This window comes from Bidens hawaiensis, unplaced genomic scaffold, assembly GCF_021521415.1.
Source record: "Bidens hawaiensis isolate Kalapana, Puna unplaced genomic scaffold, B.hawaiensis_p1.1 tig00001087_1, whole genome shotgun sequence".
Taxonomy (NCBI): domain Eukaryota; kingdom Viridiplantae; phylum Streptophyta; class Magnoliopsida; order Asterales; family Asteraceae; genus Bidens; species Bidens hawaiensis.
The window spans coordinates 2,253,559-2,275,225 of NW_027491062.1; the positions used below are offsets into that span (position 1 = coordinate 2,253,559).

The 21,667-nt window shown below is 38.9% G+C and overlaps 1 protein-coding gene across 1 annotated transcript; it reads right to left on the minus strand.

The window, feature by feature from the left end:
• Positions 1-1,660: 1,660 nt before the first annotated feature.
• Positions 1,661-21,279, minus strand: LOC143558574 (UDP-glycosyltransferase 83A1-like). The gene is made up of 3 exons (XM_077047393.1): positions 20,742-21,279; positions 19,791-20,231; positions 1,661-2,616 (listed from the first exon to the last, which is right to left on the minus strand). The coding sequence occupies exons 1-3, from the start codon at positions 21,220-21,222 to the stop codon at positions 2,225-2,227; spliced, it is 1,314 nt and encodes a 437-aa protein (XP_076903508.1). The 5' UTR covers positions 21,223-21,279; the 3' UTR covers positions 1,661-2,224.
• Between the last annotated feature and the right edge of the window lie 388 nt (positions 21,280-21,667).

The window sequence follows — 21,667 nt, forward strand, 5'->3', positions numbered from 1 at the left end:
TTACCATTCTTGTTTATGATCCCATCATCAATAAGTTTCTGATATGACAATATATAAACCAATGTAGCAACCGAGGAAGACAGCTCTTTTGATTCCCATCTTCTTGGCCACTTCTACGGCCCATCTAAGCGAATCATCAACAACAATACATGCAACTCTACTTTGGTCTTTTTTGTTAATCTTATCTATTAGTTCTTCAAGCTTGTTGGGCATGGTTTGTAGTGTTGACAAACCCAACTTACATAGGTCACTCCCATTGACGAAGCTTACTTAGCGCCCGAGGGGGCCGGACCCGTGTTTTTTTGCGCAATAGTGTAAATTTACACGTTTTCGGCCGAAAATTTTTATACGTGGTGTAAATTTAGCCGTTTTCAACCAAAAATTTGAGTCTGCCCCCCTCGTTTGTGAAACTTTTTAATTCATTTTGAGTCCGCCCCCGGTATCTTAGTTCAAGCTTCGCCACTGGTCACTCCTGTCCTCCCATGGCTCTAAACCATCCAGAACCGAGACCATACGCATATCCCCTAAACCATCTTTATCTAAACAATTGCTTGTCACAAGCTTATGACTAGCCTATGTGTTAATAAATGTAACTTTGACTCATTGTGTGACTAAACATTGTGCAAGCTCCATCATTGGGATTACATGGCCTTGTATAGGACAAGGCATTACTAAAACATGAGGTTTTGTCATGATTATACTTGTGTTTTGTGTTATTGATTTTGAGCTCATTTTTAAGGCTTCATGGTTTCTCAGCCTCTAGTGATAATATTATGTTGACACTTCACAATGTCTTTATTACTGCTATTAATGTCATGTGTCACACAACTAGCATTGACAAATTTGACTCGTTACTAGAAAGGTGACTTCACCCAAGAAAAATCATCTATGGACATGCTAATTATATTTTTGAAAAAATTAGTAGTCTGAATTATACTCCCTCCGTCCCATTATAAGTGTCATATTTTGACTTTTCAAGTCTTTGTTTTGCAACTTTAACCGTAAATTTTTTTGTCCGTGTCATATAATACTTGATGAAAATTATATCAATGTAAAATACATTTAAAACCCAATCCATTCATATATTTTACATCAAGTATTATATAACACAAACAAAAATATTGCCGGTCAAAGTTAAATAAGAAAGACTTGAAAAATCAAAGTATGACACTTATAATGGGACGGAGGGAGTAATATTTTTGAAAAAAATATGTGAATAGTAATTCTTTCTGAAATGTTTTACTAAACCATTTAAATTAAGTGACATGAATGAAATATATGTATCTGTAGTGATTACTTTTATAAATGACACCAAACTATGATCCATTAGTCAATTATAATCCATACTAGCAATATGAATAATAACACTCATAACTTTCATAATGTTAAACGCAAGTAGTTAGTTGAATGACTTAAAAATAAATAAAAGGTTTAAGTGATTTTATTATGATACTTATAAATTTTAATAGTATTATAGGATAGTTCTGCTTTTCCTTTCAGCAACCTTTGTTTTGTTGGGGTGTAAAGTATAGTAATTTTATGATAGATTCCATGTGTGTGGAAGAATTCTTGAAACTGTGTTTGTAAAGGTTTGGAGGCCCTCTAGTATTGTTGTGAGAATTTTTTTTTTGTCTTGAATGTTTTCTAAGAGCACATATTTCATCAATCTTGTTAATAGTTGAGCGCTTTTATAAAATAAAAACACATAGAAGATAAGTGTAAGATTTATTTTGCAATGCCACATTTAATGAAGTATAGAGTTTAAGATGTATGAAATCGTTTCATATTATTTTATCGCCACTTGATTTTTTATCGACTAGTTCAATGACCCCGTCCATTTTTTGTCACTAGTTCCTGGGACGTCTTTCAAATCCCTGTTATGGGTGCTCTAAGTCACATACGGAAATTTATTATCATAAGAATTTGGATATGAATATATGATGCCTCAATGCCTTGTGGGGTTGTTAAATAGCAAGTATTATTAATATCCAACACAACCCAAAGATTGCATAAAGAAGTGAAACATATGAAATATCTTAATTCCAACCAAACTGAGAATAGAAACAAAAAGACAATGTTTATAGTAATAAACACCCCTCTTTCAAAGTTGGACATGTTTTACAAAACTCAGGTTCTCATTGTTAGATTGGGTCCTTGGCATTTGCATCACTCTCTTGTATCCATTGAATAAAATTGTTTTAAGTTTTTGTGTGAGCGCCCCCCTTTAATTACTTACGCTAATTGTTACCTTTTCTTTAACATCCAACGCGTTAGCTTTGTATGTTGCGTCACTTAGCAGTTGATCCACCTTACATTTTATTTCTCTCCGAGTGATGATTCCCGTTTCATCTTTTTCAAACCCTAAGCCAGTCCTCCAGATGTCACAAACATAAGTTGCATTGTGAAACTGATTAGAAAAGTAAGGCCAACACAAAAAAGGCATCCCGTTTGTGACACCTTCTAAAGTAGAGTTCCAACCACAGTGACTCGTGAAACATGCTACCGAAGGGTGGGCCAACACCTTTTGTTGTGGTGCCCAACTCACGATTCTTCCACGAGAACCTACTCTTTCCATATATCCATCCGGATAATTAGTTGTAGTCTCCTTGGTCATACCTGGTCACACCACCCACAAGAATGGCCTATTGCTAACCAAGGGCCAATTTTTCGAATTGAGTTTGGTTGAAAATAGTGAAGCTTCCAAATGCAATATAAATTCATGAACACATTGGTTGTTGATCAAGCCATGCTAAGCAGGCGTCGTCTTCTTGCCAAAAATGGCCTACCTGGTTAGCGTGTCGGTTGCTTGCCAATAGAGGTCCAATAGGCAATAGTTGTGGGTACATGCTAAATGCTGCAGTCTCTAGCTCAGGACTTGAGTTACATATAAACCATTTTGTCAACCTTGAAGCCTCTACAGCTTGCACTACGACACGAAAGAAAACTTCTATCGTAGCTGAGTCCTCAAAGCACGCCCATGCGAGGTTACCGGGTTTTATGGGTGGCATGGTTTCATATAATTGAATTATCTTACTATTTAGAGGCATGCCTACAATAAATGGGTCAAGAAAGATTAAATGAAAGTTATCATAGTACAAATTCATTAACGAAAATTACCAAACTAAACAAGTTTACCACCTTACTCACCAAAATAGACATTTAAATGATCATTTGCACAACTACACATAAAAAAAAGAGTAAAGAAAAGACCAATATGGAGTGGACAAATGAGTACCACTGGCTAAGATGGTAGAGGGTGCGTTAAATTTTAGCCTCACAAAAAAACATGAAAAGTAAACAATCCAATTAAAATTTTACACATGTCAAGTGTGGGCTAAGTTTAGCTCTAAAATTTAGCCTACCTTTTTAGCCGTCATCTAAAAAAGTATAGGCCAAATTTTATCCTACTAATAAAAGAGCATGCTAAATTTTCAACCTTAAGGCCAATAAAAGAAACCACATCGCAAACTAATTAAATTTTATCTGCCTTAGACGACGCTTTTGTCTCTTTTGATAAATTTAAAACTCAATGTTCGTTTTGTTAATATTTTTGCACAACATGCTCATTTGGTGATTTTACCATTCATTAAAGAATGATATTAAACGTTGCGCGGATTGGGTAACGGGTTCAAATTATATATGAATGATTACAACAAAAGTTTTATCAAAACAAAAAGAAAGAACTGTGGTTTTCATCACTGTGGTCTGTTCAAGTCCAAAAGTTTAAAATTTGCTATTTTTGTTCTTAAGGATTCATTTACGTTGCAATTTTTGTCCATAAGGTTTCGTTTTCATTGCGATTTTCGTCCATGTGGTTTGTTAAAATTTTCTATTTCAGTCCAAAATATATTAATGAAAAGGACGAAAATTGCAATGAAAATGAAACCTTAGGAACGAAAATAGAAAATACTAAACTTATGAACTGAAATAACAAATTTGAACAAACAACATGGACGGAAATAACAATTCACTAAAACAAAAATGATATTGTGTGATATATATATGCATGTATTCTCACCATATTTGTTTATGGTGCCATCATCAATCAATTTCTGATAAGACAATATGGAGGCCAATGTAGCAACTGAGGCAGGCCAAAAGGCAGCTCTTCTAATTCCCATCTTCTTAGCTACTTGCATAGCCCATCCCATGACATCATTAGCAATAACACAAGTAACATTATATTGTCTTCTTTATTAATCGTCTCTATTAGTTCCTCAAGCTTGTGAGGCATGGTTTGTAATATTGACAAGGTCAACTTACAAAGATCACTCCTGTCCTCCCATGGTTATAACCCGTCAGGGATCGAGACCATACGCATAAGATCCCCAAAACTATCTTTGTCTAACCAATTGCTCGTCACGAGCTTGTGGTTAATCTCGGTGTTAACAAATGTAACTTTGATTTCGTGCTTGACTAGCCGTTGAGCAAGCTCCATTATAGGAATTACATGGCCTTGCGCCGGATATGGTATTACTAGAACATGAGCTTTTGCCATGATTTTGAAGTATAGTTTTCTAGGGAGTTCTTAAGAACTTGTGATGGTTGATGCTTGTATGTACTTGAATATTGTTCATTATTTATAGGCAGCAACAGCCTTGTAGAATTTTAAATTTTCTTTTGGCAGTTGGTAAAATCTCAACGTTGAAACCGAGTGTTTGAGTCAACACGAATTCGGTCAGTATCAATTACGCTCGCTATGGTATAGACACCATTTGTAAAACCTTAACGTTAAACCCAAAAAACATATTCGTTAAATTAGCATATACAAAAACAAATTATTTAAAATGACGTTTGTTTGGTCAGCAAACCCGGGCGGTGGTAAAAACCCAAACGTTGTCGGTCCCGGGCATTGAGGCGATAACTGGACACGAACTCAATCGGTTTCGGGTTCATTCGTTACAGTATCGGAGCTAAGAAAAGGGGAAATATAAAAAATGAGTGGACTAATTGGGTAGTGTCGGTCGGTAAACTCAGACGTTAATTGGTATACCGGAGCGTTGAGGTGGTAAGTCTATGCGAATTCGGTTGGTTTTGGTGACGCTTTTTACGATATCGGAATTAAAACAAACAAACAAAACAAAATTTTCGTTCGGTCAACTTCTGTTATGTTCGTTACGATACCGAAATGAAAAAAAAATCAAAATACTGTGGACAAGTAAGGTGCCGCCAAGTGGCCCAATGGCGACTTAGCGGCACCAAACTTCTAATTTATATATACTAGATAGATAATAGATAATTTGAGTTTGTTTTGTCATGTATGGCGTGTTAGTGTTTCATTATCTTGCGGCCTTGTTGACATTAACCGGATCTCAACTTATTTTTGTCTCTTCTCAGTGTCACGATGCTTTTTATTACTAGACCACATAACATGTAAATATTGTTAATATTGTATCTTTCTAGTTTCTATTCTAGACTACATTTTATGCTTAATGATTTGATCATGACCCATTTTAATATATATTGTTCTTACAAACCGTGTGCATCTTAAATTCGGAAACAACTTATCTTGTTTCAATCAATTACAGTCACACACACACACAAAACGATATGATACGATGGAAGAAAATATAAATTCCAAATTCAGTTAAATTTTTCTGTTTTTCTTTAGAAAAGGTGATTGAAGGAAAGATTACATTTACATGATCATGGTCACCTCAAAATCTCATTGCAACGCTTAGTTTAGTTACCGCTTGCAATGACAAATTATCATTATTTATGTGACTCCATTCGAACATCAAGATGTCAAGTTAAAAGACATCTCGCCATCTCGGCATCAAAACCGATCCCAATAAAGAAAAACCATAAGTACACCGCCCACTGTTCCTACTTACAATCGTATATGTAAGAGATGGCCAAACCTGCAATAAATTTTCGTTCTATGTAGTTTTTTTTACATTAATAGTTAAACTAATAATATTTAAAGTTTCTGAAAAATTTCGAGCTAAAACGATATACTTTGTATATAATTAAAAATATTTGGTCTACGGTAATAGCATATGACGCTTAGGGTTTCATCACGTCATAGTTTCTACCGGGTTTCATTTTTAACCTAGCTAAGCTAACTTATACAAAACACCTTATCGATGCGATCCTTGGTTACTATGACATATGCCCATATGGGTGCTCTTTTATTTTTTAAATTGTATTTATATGTTTGTTCCATATGGTAATATTGTCTATATATCTTTGGCTAAACTATATGATCTTAACATAAAGTTAGGATGTGGAAGTGAGTGGTGAATTATTATTGTCAGTATGTTTAGAATGTTGATCCTAAATCTTGAAAAGAACAAGGTCAGTTTCAAGACTCTATGCTGGCGTCCTGACATATGTTGGTTGTTTAAATTGTTTGTTTGTTTCCTTGTTCACTAATCATTACAGTTAAATCCGTTGATATTATTATTATTATTATTATTATTATTATTATTATTATTATTATTATTATCTATCCAGCCGGCTAGAGATTTTGCTACTATATATTCCTTCTTTTATTGATACTTGATGAAACTATAAATTGAATAAAACATAGCAATCTTTTATAGGATGACAAAAGTCATTTTTTAGCATATATTATTGTTGCTACAACAATTATAAGACTAATGATAGTGAATGGACTGGTTAGGCTAACAAGCTTCAAGGGTTTCGGTTAACCTAACGCATGTCGTGGTGTCCCTCTACGTTTGCAAAACGTAGAGAGAGGTTTACTAGTTTGTTGTTATTTGTTCACCGAAGATCCAAGGCCGAGATGTTTGGAACCGGTCTTTGGATGAAGTTCTTGGTGAAGCTATGATGTTCTTGAAGTAAGAAAGAAACAAGCAAAGTGCAAGTTTCTCAAGGAAGAAGAGAAGATCAGAGAGTATATGTTAACTCTCCAATCTGGTGTGTTTGTTATGGCTAAGTTGTATTCCTTTTATAGAGAGAGGAATGCAAGCCTTTAGTCCAATGGATAAACTAATGAATCTCCAGTTTGGTAGAGGGTTGACCATTTATGGGCGGGAAGCTTTTGACCTTCGGTTAATGATTATAATAATATTACTTTTTCTGAACGTGTCCCCTCTTTTATGTACTGTTGCAGAGGGATGATGTGAACAGTGATTTGACGTGGTGTTGTTGCACGTGCTTACTGTTCACGTACTTGTTTTCCTTATTTGGGCGGGAAACGAACCTTTTAACCTTCTAACATTTTTAGCGTTAATGTGTGAAACCCATTTTACCAGACTTTGGGCTACCCCCGTCATCAGCCCCCCAAGTCAGAGGTTTTTGAGAAATAAGCTCAAAGGCTTCTGACTTTTGCACACATTTTTTTATTACTTAAAGGCTTGGAGGCTTCGAACGGTTTTGCTTACTTTTGAATTTCTGATAAGACAGTTGATGTGATGGTTATTGCAGGTTGCGGTTTCCAATAACTGCTCTTATTAATAGTAATAACTGTTCATTTTCTTCAGTTTTTCTTTTAAAGTTTCACAATATTCTTCAAACACTCATCAAGTTCCTTTCAATCTTTCACCAGGTTAGTTTAAATCCTTCCATTTTCTTTCGAAATTATGGGTGCTCGTAAGGATCTATCGGTGAGTTATTCCCGATTAACCCAAGAGGAGGTTGAATCGTTCTGCCTCGATTAGGGTATAGGTTTAGAGTTTAAACGGTTGCTCCGCCGGCCGACGCTTCGATCGACCGTTGTCCGGCGGTTTCGATTGCCCTTTATTGTCGCCATTTTGAGTTTTCGAACATTCGCCATCCGTTTTCGGTTTTTGTTTTGAAAGTGTTAGAGTATTATCGTGTGTCTTTTGGTTAGATTCACCCCTTAGGGCTTTCTAGGGTTTTGCATTTTGAGGTTTTATGTAGGGCTTTAGGGTATGATCTGTCGTTGTTAAGTTTTCGCCGTTTCTTCCGTCTAGCGAAGAACAGCGATTGGTATACCTTTGAGCATACTCAGGTTGATACTTGCCTGATATCTTCGACGGTTACGACCCTTGGTTCTTGGAAGGATCGCTTTTTCTTTGTTTCCGATTCCATTCTTCCTTTCAAACCCGTTTGGAGACAACCCGAGGCCGTTTTGAATGAGCCGGAGCCGGCTGAATCGGAGTTGAGCGATGTGTTTTTGAAATCTATTAGGAAGTGTTCGTCACGTCTTCGTCCTCTTCCCGAACATCTTATTGTTTTGTTAGGAATTAGCAAGTTGTGGGATAAGCCTAATCGGGATCCCGTGCTTATAAGAGATGATAAGGGTATGCGTTTGCTTATCTTGCATTCATTTTGTTTCCATGATATGCCTATTGATAGATTTCTTTTGTTTTTGTAGTTATGTCGGCTTTGGATTTCTTGAAGAGTGACGTTACTTCCGATGTTGGACTCGGGGATGCTGCGGCTACTGTTGGGAAAACCGTTGTGGTTCGAGGAAAAGAGAGTAGGTTCGAAGGTTCTGGATATGTTGGAGTTCCGAACGTTAAAGGCTTCTCTAAGTCTACTGCTCCTAAGGTTTCTACTCACCGTTCCAATCGGCGTTTGTTGAAGTCTTTGGTCCATCCTCTTCACATGAACCAGTGGATGTTAGCGATGATGTTCAAGTTGCTGAGGATCAAGGTCCGAGTGTAGAGCCAGAGAAGGAGCAGGGTTTGGTTGTTTCCAAGAAGAAGAAATCGGTTGGTAAAAAGGTTGCAGCGTCCACCGTTCAAGGGTTGAGTGGAGATGAGGTTTTTGTCCCTGGGTGGAATGTTAAGGTTAGTGATAGCTTTAAAGATCCAGAGGTTTGCGCTGATGTGTTGGCTAACTTTGCTCCACCTGGAGTTCGTAATGCCATTTCTGAGATGGAGGGTGATACCATGCTTTCAAGGTTGATTCTCAGCTCTGGCAACCTTTCTGCCCTTTTAGCTGAGGGCGTTACTCACTTTCAGAAAGGGATGCAAGAGTATGAAAAATTTTCCAAGAATAAGGAGAAGATGAAGGCTTCTATGGCGGCGATGAAAAAAGATGTTGATGGTTTTTCAAAGAAAGGGGAGGATTATGTGAAGAAGATTGATGAGCTTTCTCGTAGCCATGAGATTGAGGTTGCCGGGTTGAAGAAAAAGATGGAAGCTGATAGGGTTAAGCTGGAAGCTGATAGGGAAGCCTTTAAGGTTCAGAAGAAATCCTTTGATATGGAGAAAGAAGGCTTGAAGGCTTCAGTCACCCAAGCTATTAACGACAACCGGTGGCTGATTGAGGATGGGTTTCATCAGGTTGTGACTTACCTGCTTCATTCCTCCGAATTTAACTCAGTGTTGGGTGGTGTTTACACGAAGCTGCTGAATTATGGGAAACACTTGGGTTTGGTTGCTGGCTTCAAACATCATGAAGCTGGTCAACCCTTGGAGCAGTCGCCAATGTTCAACCGTGAAGCTTCCAAGCTCTATTCTGATTCCGTTCATGCGATGGAAAGGCTTACTTACCCCTACTTGGGTGAATTTTCATCTTGTTTCAGTAAACCTCTTTCCATTTTGCAGGGTTTAAAGCCGGCTGGGCTTGATGAGAAAATTTGCTCTGAGGTGCTTCAGGCGTTATCCAAGAAGCGTTATCGCTCAGGTGACAGTGAAGAGACTTTGTTCGGAGATAGTGGTGGGTCTCAAGCGGCCAGTCTTGAGGGTTCAGCTGTCGTTGGTGATTTGAAGGCGAGGAAATCCAAGAAGGGCAAGAGTGGTGAGGCTAGTACTTCAAAGCCTTTTTCTGATGTTTAAACAATTGATTCGTAGCTTTCTTAGCACTCTTAAACAATGTTATGTACTTCGAACAATTTAGGTTTGGCATGAAACCCTTAAGGTTTCTGCTTTATGGTTGTTGTTGGCCTTGTTGGCCGTTTGAACACTTTTTATGGGAATCTTTATGATTTCCTTGTTTGGCTATTATGGATGTTGCTTATTATGGCCTTTAAAGGCCCTTTTATGAATAGTAATATTCGATGTTTTGTATTTTTGTTGTTTGTCTTGTTTGTTTGATGCGTTTTTAACTAAATTTCCTTAAGAAGTTTTAGTGCTGCAGTCGCTTTAGCTTCAAGGCTTCATTAGGTAAAAAGCACAGGTTGGCTATCCTTTGTATCATTACTTAGTGTATATTTTTTTCGTAAACATTTTCAAAGCTTAAGGAACGAATTGATGTAGGTTGTTCAGACCCGTCTATGAGACAAGTTTTGTTTGAAAAAATTTTCTAAGTCTCATGGAGTCGGATTGATATAGGAACTCACCCCTTATATAGGTTCATTTAACCCTTAAACCTATTGAGCGATGTGGCCTGGGAGCTCATCCCCTTACATGGCCCTTGCCATGGAGTTTGTTGCTAGGTTCTCAACCTGATTATAGTATAGTAAAGACAAGTTATGATAAAGACTTCATCATTCATTCAAGAGGTTGTTGTTTACAAAAAGGAGAGCTATACATCTCTTGAAATACTTTTTAAGATCTTGACTACGCATGGAATCTTTTATGGGTTTTGCCGTTCCAGTGTCTTGGAAGCTTTTTGCCTTCTGCGTCGGCCAGTTTGTAGGATCCACCCTTGTGAGCTTCAAGGATTGTGTATGGTCCTTCCCACTTTGGGCCGAGTTTTCCTTGGTTTTCTTTCTTGCTGGCCTCGTTGTTTCGGAGTACAAGATCTCCTGGCCTGAAACGTTCATGTTTCACTCTTGCGTTGTAATAAGCTTCCATTTTTTGCTTGTACTTAGCCTCTTGTACTGCGGCTTGGTCTCGAATTTCTTCAAGGAGTTGCAAATTCAACATGGTCTCGTTGTTGTTTGAGTCGAGATCCATGTTGAGTATTCTTTGAGTCACAACTCCGACTTCTGCTGGGATTACATCTTCTGATCCGAACACTAAGTTGTAAGGTGTTCGTTTGTGACTTGTTATCTCGATCGTTCTTATTGCCCATAGAACATTTGGGAGTTCTTCAAGCCAATTGTTGTTGTGTCTTCGCAGCCTTGCTTGATTCCTTCCACAATGGTTATGTTTGTTCTTTCAACTTGGCCATTGGATTGTGGGTATGCGACTGAGCTGAAAACTTGAGTAATTCTGAATTCTTTGCACCATGTGCTAAAAGGCTTCTCAGCAAATTGTTTCCCATTATCCGTGACCAACACTCCTGGCAGCCCATAACGGCAAATGATGTTTTCCCATACAAAGTCGATGACTTGTTTGCCCGTTATTTTTGCAAGTGGTTTGACTTCAGGCAACTTGGTGAAGTAGTCTACAGCTACTAACAGAAATTTTACCCCACCCTTGGCTGGTGGAAATGGACCAACGATATCCATTCCCCATTTGTGAAATGGCCAAGCCAAGGAGATGGGGACTAGATCGTGTTTTGGGCTTTTGAGAACAGGCACATGAATTTGACAAGCTTCACATTTCTTGAGTTGTTCTGTTGCATCTCGGTGCATCGTGGGCCAGAAGTATCCGAGGTTCATCAATTTTGCAACCACCGTTCTTGGCCCAAAATGAGCTCCACATATCCCCTCGTGAACCTCTTTGATCAGATATTGACTTTGTTCAGGGCCCACACATCTTACTAGTGGTGCAAGGTAAGCTTTTTTTTATAAAGGGTTTCTCCTTGCAACACATACTGTCTGGATTTGATTCGAACCCTTTCAGCCTCCGTTTGGTCCAGAGGTAACTCACCATTTTTGAGGAACTTTTCTATGGGAGTCATCCAATTGGGACCTTCTTCAGTGATTACATCTTGAACCTCCAATTCTTGAATTGAAGGAGTTTTCAACACTTCTACCAATACTTTCTTGGTGAGGTGAGCAAATGTGAGGGATGCTAGTTTGCTCAGGGCATCGGATCTTTTGTTTTGTGATCTTGGGACTTGTTTGATGGTGCATTCTTGAAACCTGTTCATCAATTCCTTTGCCTTGTCACGATACTTCTTCATGTTGGGTTCTTTTGCTATATAGCTATCATTGACTTAACTTGAAACAAGCAACGAGTCTGTGAAGACTTGTAGATTTTGGATCTTCATCTTTGGCAATTTTCAGACCAGCGATCAATGCTTCATATTCAGCTTCGTTGTTGGTGGTCTGAAATTCAAGTCGGAGAGCATATGTAAATTATAATCCTTGGGGGTTGATTAAAATAAGCCCAGCTCCTGACCCTTCAATGTTGGAAGCTCCATCGGTAAAAAGCTTCCAGGCTTCAGGGTCAGAAGGTTCATTGGCAGTTGTATGTATTTCAGGAACGACTTGCTTTGGGATTTCTACAATGAAATCCGCCAAGACTTGGGCTTTGACAGCTTTTCTTGGGACTTAGGTGATGTTATGCTCACCTAGCTTCACAGCCCATTTGGCCAATCGGCCTGAATTTTCTGGTTTTTCAAGCACACTCTTGATGGGTTGGTCAGTGACCACTTGTATAGGGTGTGCTTGAAAGTACCTTCGAAGCCTTCTGGCAATTTGAATTAAAGCCAGAGCAAGTTTTTCCAAAGGAGGATATTTGATCTTTGCCAGTTTTAACGTTTTACTAAAGAAATAAACGGGTACCAGAACTTTGTTTCGTTCGATGGTTAGGACCGCGCTTAACGCTTCTTCAGCTACTGAGAGATAGACAGAGATTAGTTCTCCTGTTTCGGGGGCTGCAATAGCTGGAAGTGAAGCCAAGTGTTGCTTTATTTGACTGAAGGCTTCTTCCGCTTCTTCCGTCCACCTGAAATCTTTCTTATTGGTGCAACCCTTTAGTGTTTTGTAAAAGGGTAGGGATTTCTCAGCGAGCTTGGAGGTAAAACGCTTCAAGGCTGCAAGCCTTCCGTTCAGACTTTCCACTTCTTTTTTGCTTTGTGGAGATTTAGTTTCAAGAACAGCCCTGACTTTGTTGGGATTAGCTTTTATGCTTTGTTTCCCCACGATGTGTCCCAAAAACTTGCCTTCTTCGAACCCGAATGAACATTTTCTGGGATTGAGTTTCATGTTGATCTTCCTTAGGTTTTGGAAGGTTTCTTGTATGTCATCAAGCATTTGATGCTCGGTCTTGCTTTTGATTGCCATATCATCGACATAAGCTTCCAGGTTTCTGCTAATTTGGCTGGCAAATGCTTTGTCAATCAAACGTCGATAGGTTGCCCCGGCATTTCGTAGGCCAAAAGGCATCTTTTGATAACAAAAAATACCTTTGTCTGTGTGGAATGCAGTTTTTTCTTCATATTCCACTTTCATGAGAATTTGATGATAACCCTTGTAAGCGTCGAGAAAACACTTAAAGGGATGGTCGGTTAAAGAGTCAACCTTGAGGTCCATCTCGGGTAAGGGGTAGAAATCCTTCAGACATGCTTTGTTCAAGTCTATGAAGTCGATGCACATCCTCCAAGACTTGTCAGGTTTTCGAACAATGACAGGATTAGCCACCCAAGATTGATATTTGACCTCACGCAGGATCCCAGTTAGGACAAGCTTTTCAACTTCTTGGTATGCTGCCAAGCTCCTATTCGGAGCTAGGCTCCATTTCTTTTGGACAACAGGCTTGACATCGGGAGATATTCTAAGATCATGCTCTACAATGCTTCGAGGGATGCCTGTCATGTCTTCCGGGCACCAAACAAAGACATCGCTATAGTGTATCAACAGCTTTTCAAGGTGTGAGAGAGTTTCTTTGGAAAGGCTTGTGTTTACCTGTACCTTTTGTTCAGGATACTTGAGGTTTATAATCAAGCCTTGTTCCTCGTCTTTGTTTTTTGAACTTTCCACTTCAACCGTGTAAACCTCTTGGGTAGGTTGAAGGGTTGCAATTCCCCTGTCGGTGGGAAACTTTACAGTACCTTGACCAACTGAGACAGCCATGTTGAACACACATTGTCCTGGCCTTCCTATGATTACATCATAGTTGGAAGGTGTGTTGATAACCATAAAAGTGAGCGGTTTGGTTTTCTTCATCTTGCCTTCACTAAAACAGACATCAAGGGTTAGTTGGCCCAAAGGCTTCAAGGGTATATTGGCGATACCTTTTATAGATGTTCCAGAGGGTTGAAGCCTTGAACGTTCTTCTTTACTTAGTCGGTCGAAGAACCTTTCATACATGATCTCTGTGGCCGCCGTTGTGTCAATGTAGGCTTTGTTTGTTTTGAGTGTTCCCACGTTCGCTTCTACCGTCAAAGGATTTGAGAGTAAGTCACCTTGAGGTGGTGGGAAGCAGATGCATTGAAGCTCCCAAGCCTCCAAGCGTTGTCGTTTGTGGGGAACACCTTGGTCTATATTCACCATATTCACTTCTTTGCTTTTTCTTTCGACAATCTTGTCTTTGACCCCTTTTACCAAATGGGCCAATTCTCCAGACTTAACAGCTTCCTCAATTCTTTTCTTGAGTTGAAAGCAATCGTTTATGTGATGACCTTTTTCTTCGTGGAACTCACAGAACTGGGTGGAGCTTTCGTTCTTCTTGCTTTTGGGCAAGGATCGAGGAGGTCGGAAGTTGTGTTTCACTTATTCGATGACAAGGATCTCCTGAGGGATTTTGGTTAGAGTTGTAAAGTTCACAGTCTTTTCCCTGCTTGGAGGGTTCCGACCTTCAGGCCTTCGTTGATATGAGCTCCTTGGATGTCTATCATAAGGACTGAAGTTCCCTCTTTTTCAGTTGGGGCTGTTGCCTCGCCAACTAGGAGCTCTTTTTCTTTGTTCTTTGAAATCAACGGCCTCCTCGCCTCGGATATGAGCTTCAGCTCGTTCGAGAGCTTCTTCAAGGGTTTTAGGCAGGCACTTGTTAAAGTCCCTTGTGAGGTGTTTGGAGGTGATGGCGTTCATGAAGCCAACCACCCTCATTTTTTCATCGACCCCCACATATGTCAACCCTTCCTTCTTATATCTTTCGATGAACTCTCGAAGGTTTTCATCATCTTTTTGTTTTATCTGAAAAATTACCGTGGCATCCTTGACGTACCTCCTTTGTTGTGAAAAGTTGGCCAATAATCCTTTGCTCAGATCATCAAAGCTTCGAACGCTTTGGGCAGGAAGATCGTTGAACCATATCCTGGCTGATCCAACAAGTGTTTGCATGAACATCAAACAACATTCAGCGTGGGACCACTTTTCAATTCTGGCAACACCGGTAAAGATCTAGAGGTGGTCTTCGGGATCCTCGGTCCCATCATATGTTTTTATATGTGGTGGCATCTTGATTTTTGTCTGAAAGTCATAATCGACGATTTGTTGAGAGAAACAAGATAGGTTACCGGGCTTGTAAGGTTTTGCAAGGTCTTCATCTAGCCTTGTAGCAGGATTATGACTTGTTGTTCCTTGGTGGGTGCTCAGTGCTTGGTTGATGAGCTGGGTCCAAGGGAAATGTGCCATCATTTGATCTATCATCTCAGGCATAAGGTAAAAACCTTGAAGGCTTTCAGTGGTTGTTGCTGTTTGGTTTGTTCCCATGGAGGTGTTCATTGCTGCACTCCGAGCCAAGGGCAAAACCTACATGGCTTGCTCCCATGTAGTGGCTGTAGGAGGAGGAACACGTGAAGCTGGTGACTGCCATATTTGTTCAAGAGTGGTTTCATGCCCAAGAGGTTGTGAAGTGAACAAAGGGAAAGCCGTTGGGCTTGGTCTCCCGTAGGTATAAGGAGATGGGTTAAAAGGTTGGCAGGTTACGCTTGGGCCAGCTTCAAAATGAGAAGCAGCTGGTCGTGAGCTTGCCAAAGGGGAAGGCAGACGTCCGAGCGATAGTGAGGCTTCTGGATCTTCATAATCCAGCCTTAATCGTATCCCTTTTTCTCTTTCTTGACTCACATGTTGGTTAAGAAGAGATCTTAGTTGTAAGAAATGTCGTGATACTCCATCCGGTGTCAAGTCAACTCGCTCAGGGATGTTCAAGGTTCCTACGTGAGGAAAAGGAACTCCGGATCGTGAAGGGGTTGGAGTTTGGAAAAGTGAAAACTTGAGGAACGAAGGTCCCGTCCGAGTACTTCCTGGAGTGGAAAAAGGCGTGGTGGCGGCCGGAGTTTGCCGGTCGGCATTTGGTGTCGCCGTTCTTGACACTTGATCAACTTCTTCGGGAGATTCACTTTCCGACATGATGATTTTGATGAAAATGGAGCTACACTACTGGTCTTTAAGATAAAGTAAGAGGCGTAGTCCCACGGTGGGCGCCAACTTGTTGCTACAACAATTATAAGACTAATGATAGTGAATGGACTGGTTAGGCTAACAGGCTTCAAGGGTTCCGGTTAACCTAACGCAGGTCGTGGTGTCCCTCTACGTTTGCAAAATGTAGAGAGAGGTTCACTAGTTTGTTGTTATTTGTTATAGTTCACCGAAGATCCAAGGCCGAGATGTTTGGAACCGGTTTTTGGATGAAGTTCTTGGTGAAGCTATGATGTTCTTGAAGTAAGAAAGAAACAAGCAAAGTGCAAGTTTCTCAATGAAGAAGAGAAGATCAGAGAGTATATGTTAACTCTCCAATCTGGTGTGTTTATTATGACTGAGTTGTATTCCTTTTATAGAGAGATGAATGCAAACCTTTTGTCTAATGGATAAACTAATGAACCTCCAGTTTGGTAGAGGGTTGACCATTTATGTGCGGGAAGTTTTTGACCTTCGGTTAATGATTATAATAATATTACTTTTTCTGAACGTGTCCCCTCTTTTATGTACTGTTGCAGAGGGATGATGTGAACAGTGATTTGACGTGGTGTTGTTGCACGTGCTTACTGTTCACGTACTTGTTTTCCTTATTTGGGCGGGAAACGAACATTTTAACCTTCTAACCTTTTTAGCGTTAATGTGTGAAACCCATTTTACCAGACTTTGGACTACCCCCGTCATCAATTTTGATTTACTAACTTCTTTTTCATAGTCATCATTCTAAAAAAAATACTTTATAATAATAATAATAATCATAATAATAATAATATTATTATTATTATTATTATTATTATTATAACTAAGGTATATTTCAAAATTAGTCAATCAAAAGTGATGGTTTAGCAAAATATAGTCTTTTAAGCAAATATACACAAATAGTCTCTCAATAATCTTCAGTTCATTTCTAGTTAACAGAAAAGTTAACGGATGTTTGCTTTAAACCTCAAAGTTGTTACAATAATTAGGAATGGCAACGGGGCGGGTTTGGGGCGGGTTTTGCTTAACCCGAACCCGAACCCGAAACCAAAAACCATCCCCGTACCCGCCCCATTACCCGTCGGGTTTAATTCGGGGATTCCCCGTTTGGTTTTTTGTACCCCCCGACCCGCCCCGTCCCCGAACCCGAAAACCCGAAACCGATCCGACCCGACCCGAAATTGGTTCATCACATAACTGAACATTTATCGAAATAAACTTCTGCATTACACACATGAAAGCTGAAACAATGTGTTACAAAGGAAATAAAACCAAGTCTACATGGCCGAAAAATCATGCCAAATACACAAACTACAAACTTGCGACCAAATCTAAATACCAAATCAAACCAAATCATCCAAAGTGGGCCGCGTCGGCTGGAGAGAAGTGGGCCGGAGAGCTGGATTGCCGGAGAGCTGGATTCACGGCCGCGTCGGCCGGAGAGAAGTGTGAATCACACAATCGGGGGCGGCGGGGCAATATGCAGATATGAAATTGAAACTGGATGTAGGTTTTTAATATATATATATATATATATATATATATATATATATATTATTTATATTTATATTTATATATATTATATCGGGGCGGGTCGGGGCGGGGGTACCTGAACCCGAACCCGAACCCGAACCCGAAACAATCCCCGAAACAATCTCCGAAACCCGACCCGAAACCGAAAAAACAAAACCCGACCCGACCCGAAATAAGCCGGTTTTCGGGTTTCCCCGTCGAATTCGGGGATTTTTGCCATCCCTAACAATAATAAGAGTTTTTATTAAGTAAAATATGTCTTTTATAAATTGGCTTAAAAATGAACTGAAAAGCTAGGGGAAGTCAGCTTCATATGACTTAAAAATTTATTGCAATATAAGACAGTTTTCTTTTCACACAAAATAATTACTCCATCATTCGATATTGAAGTACCATTCATTACGATTTCAAAACCCTATCAATGCCTATATTCCATGTAAGGCCATGGGGTATAGTGGTATACTGGTATCAGTGGTATGCATAAGGGAGGGTCAATATTGGGGATGCTGAGGTAGCGTTCATGAGACCCTTGAAATTCAAAATATTTACTGGTGACGGGTTGCAAATGATCACCCCATGTAAGACACATATTAGTAACAATGGTGGTGGTGGCTAGAGGTGTTCAAAGTCGGATATTCGGACTTTGGATATTTGGACCTTTTGGATAATGAATATCAATATCTGAATTCGAAATTTCAGATATCCGATAGTGAATTGAATATCCGAAAAATTAATAATTATAAAAAAAAATTAAGAACTACTTTTAAAAATATTTATGATATCCGAAATATTCACAAAATTGTCTAAAATATTCAAAAAATTATCCAAAGTATCCGAAATATCCTAAAGTTATCCGAAATATCCGAAAAATTACCCAAAATATCCGAAATATCATAAAAGTATCCAAAATATCCAAAAATTATCCGAATTATCCAAAAGTATCCGAAATTTATAAATAATATTTATTATTTAATAATTAAAAAATATATTTCAGATGGTTCGAATATCCAAACTATCCAAAAATTTTCAAAATCACTACGCGAATCCGAATCCGAATCCAAAAATTCAAATTTATGAGATTTTGACTAATAATTCACATTCAGATTTTTGGATATTTCGAATATAGATTCAGATTTGGATTTTTTAAACACCCCTAGTGGTGGCTATAATAATGGTGGCGGCAACACTGGGGTCGATGGTGACAGTGGTGATTTGAATGTTTATTTTGTGGAGTCATAGTACTTGTTTGTATTCTCCGGACGGGTTAAATTTAGTTGGGAGAGCTTATTTGGGGTGATATCTTTGTGTTTAAAAAAAGTGAATTAAAATGTCTATATTATTTTCCCTTTCTTTTAGTGATCAACTACAATTTATTTATTAATTTTAAACAGAAACAACATCCAGAAATAGGAAAAACAGTACATCAACAATTATTCAATACCAACATAACATTATCACAACTAATGGCATCACCATGCCTTATAAACATCTTGTGATAGAAGTTGGAACTTATTACTTATTAGCACTTAAACAAGAGAACAGAAAGCTTCGTGGTTTGACAGTAATAAGACATATCACATACGATAATCGTCTTCATATCTCTTTAATCCATTCAATAAAATTGCTAAATTTTCCATGTGAGCAACCTCCTTCTCTTACACTAGTCGTAACTTTTTCTTTAAAATCCAACGCCTTTGCTCGGAATGTTTTGTCACTAAGAAGCTCGTCCACCTTACTTGTTATTTCTCCCCGAGTAATGATACCAGATTCATTATTTTCTATATGTAACCCGGTCTTCCAAATGTCACAAATGTAACTCTCATAGTGATACTGATCAGCAAAGTATGGCTAACATAAAAATGGGACGCCGTTAGTGGTACCTTCTAAAGTAGAGTTCCAACCACAGTGACTCATGAAACATGCTACGGAAGTGTGAGCCAAGACCTTCTTTTGTGGTGCCCAGTTCACGATTCTTCCACGAGATCCTACTCTTTCCATAAATCCATTCGGGTATTCGGTTGTAGTCTCCTTGGTCATACCAACAGTGGAGGACCCAGGAAAAAATTCACAAGGGTCGGAAGAGGGTCAGTGTCAAGATTTTATAGGGGTCTATCGTGATTTTAACATATATATACGTTTAAAAGAATATTTTCACATGGTCGGCCGACACATACACCAAAGGTGTAGGTCCGCCAATGCATACCTGCTCGAACCAGCCATAAGAAAGGCCTATTGGTATGTTCAAGACCAAGTGCCAATTCTTCGAACTGCGTTTGGTTGAATATAGTGAAGCTCCCAAACGCAATATAAATGACGGAACATGGTTGTTGTTGATCTAGCCATGTTAAGAAAGTCGAGTCTTCTTGCCAAAAGTGACCTGCCTGGTCAGCAAGTCGATTGCTTGGAAGCAGAGGGCCTATCGGCAATACTTTCGGGTACATGCTAAATGCCGCAGCCTTTAGCTCTGTAGTTGAGTTGCATATAAACCATTCGGTCATTTTAAAAGCCTCTTCGGCTTCTTGTACAAGCTTGAAGGTGGCTTCTACGGTAGCCACGTCCTTAAAACACACCCATCCGAGGTTCTCAGATTTTATAGGAGGCATGGTTTCCGACAGTTGAATTGTCTCTCCTTTTAGAGGTAAGCCTACATAAAAAGTTAAGAAAAAATTAATTAACATCTAGAGTAGTACTCTTACTTGATGTAACATATTGACCGTGCCAACACACATGTTGAGCGGGTTGGATAACTGGTTCAGATTGAAATCGGTCATGAACACACAATTTAGGTTTAGTTAAACTACTAACTCTTTCGATTCTTTTCAATAATAGATTGTTAATTATGTTAACAACTAGCATGTACACCACCAGTTTTGATATGTAGTATTTGTACTGTGTGTAGTTTATATTGTATAAAATAACCGGATTAACTTTGGATAAAAAATCGTTCAACGTTTAAAAAGCGTTGTATGTGAAGATACGTATAATTTCTCTATGTAACTTTCGTTGCATTTGTTGGTTTTTAACGTCTCACTATTTGTTTGAATGAAGTTTGCCGTTCATAATAAAAAACAAAAGAAAAATGTCTAGTAATTCATCTTCCAAGGTAAGCTAGTTAAAATTGTCACCTATATATAAATATACATGCATGTCTCACCTTTATTGTTTATAATCCCATCATCAATCAACTTCTGAAAGGACAATATGGATGCCAATGTAGCAACTGAGGCAGGCCAGAAGGCTGCTCTTCTAATTCCCATCTTCTTCGCAACTCGTATAGCCCATCCCATGCAATCATCAGCAATAACACAAGTAACCTTATTGTTGTCTTCTTTGTTAATTTTCTCTACTAGCTCTTCAAGCTTGTTAGGCATGGTTTGTAATATTGACAAGGTCAACTTACAAAGGTCACTCCTGTCCTTCCATGGTTCTAAACCATCAGGGATCGAGACCATCAATATAAGATCCCCAAAACTATCTTTGTCTAGCCAATTGCTTGTCACGAGCTTGTTGTTAACCTCGGTGTTAATAAATGTAACTTTGATTCCTTGCTTGGCTAAGCGTTGAGCAAGCTCCAGTGTAGGGATCACATGACCTTGCGCGGGATAAGGTATTATTAGAACATGAGGTTTTGCCATGATTAATTCTAGGTGAAGTTTTCTTGTGAGCTACTATGACTCATTGGCATTGTTTATATAGACAGAAATAATGTTGCATATATTTAATTATTAATTTTTTTTAATCAAGTTGCCTTGCTTGCGATGGGCAAAAGTGAAATTGCACTAATTTTGACGTTATTTTGTTAATTTTGTGAAAATAACGTTAAAAGTGGCGGAAGGTTAATCAGGCATCATGTGATGGCGTTGATAGCCGAAAGACAAGGTATATGCACCAATCGGCGGTGTCCCAATGGTTGAGTGTTATGTGTCTTATGTCCAATGCTTGATGCAAAACTACTATCGAGCCGGGGGTCTCACTGAAAGCAGTCTCTCTATTCTTAAAGGGTAGAGGTAAGGTTGTCTACATTTTACCCTCTCAGACCCTAACATAGCTTTGCTATTGGTGAGATATACTGAGTATGAT

Excerpts from the sequence above, each read along its gene's own strand:
- LOC143558574 (XM_077047393.1), bottom strand. The coding sequence starts at position 21,222 with ATGGCAAAACCTCATGTTCTAATAATACCTTATCCCGCGCAAGGTCAT. Across the intron at positions 20,232-20,741 it reads TGGGATTATAAACAATAAAG|GCTTACCTCTAAAAGGAGAG; the intron begins GTGAGACATGCA and ends CTTTTTATGTAG. Across the intron at positions 2,617-19,790 it reads CTTATGGCTGGTTCGAGCAG|GTATGACCAAGGAGACTACA; the intron begins GTATGCATTGGC and ends TGGTGTGACCAG.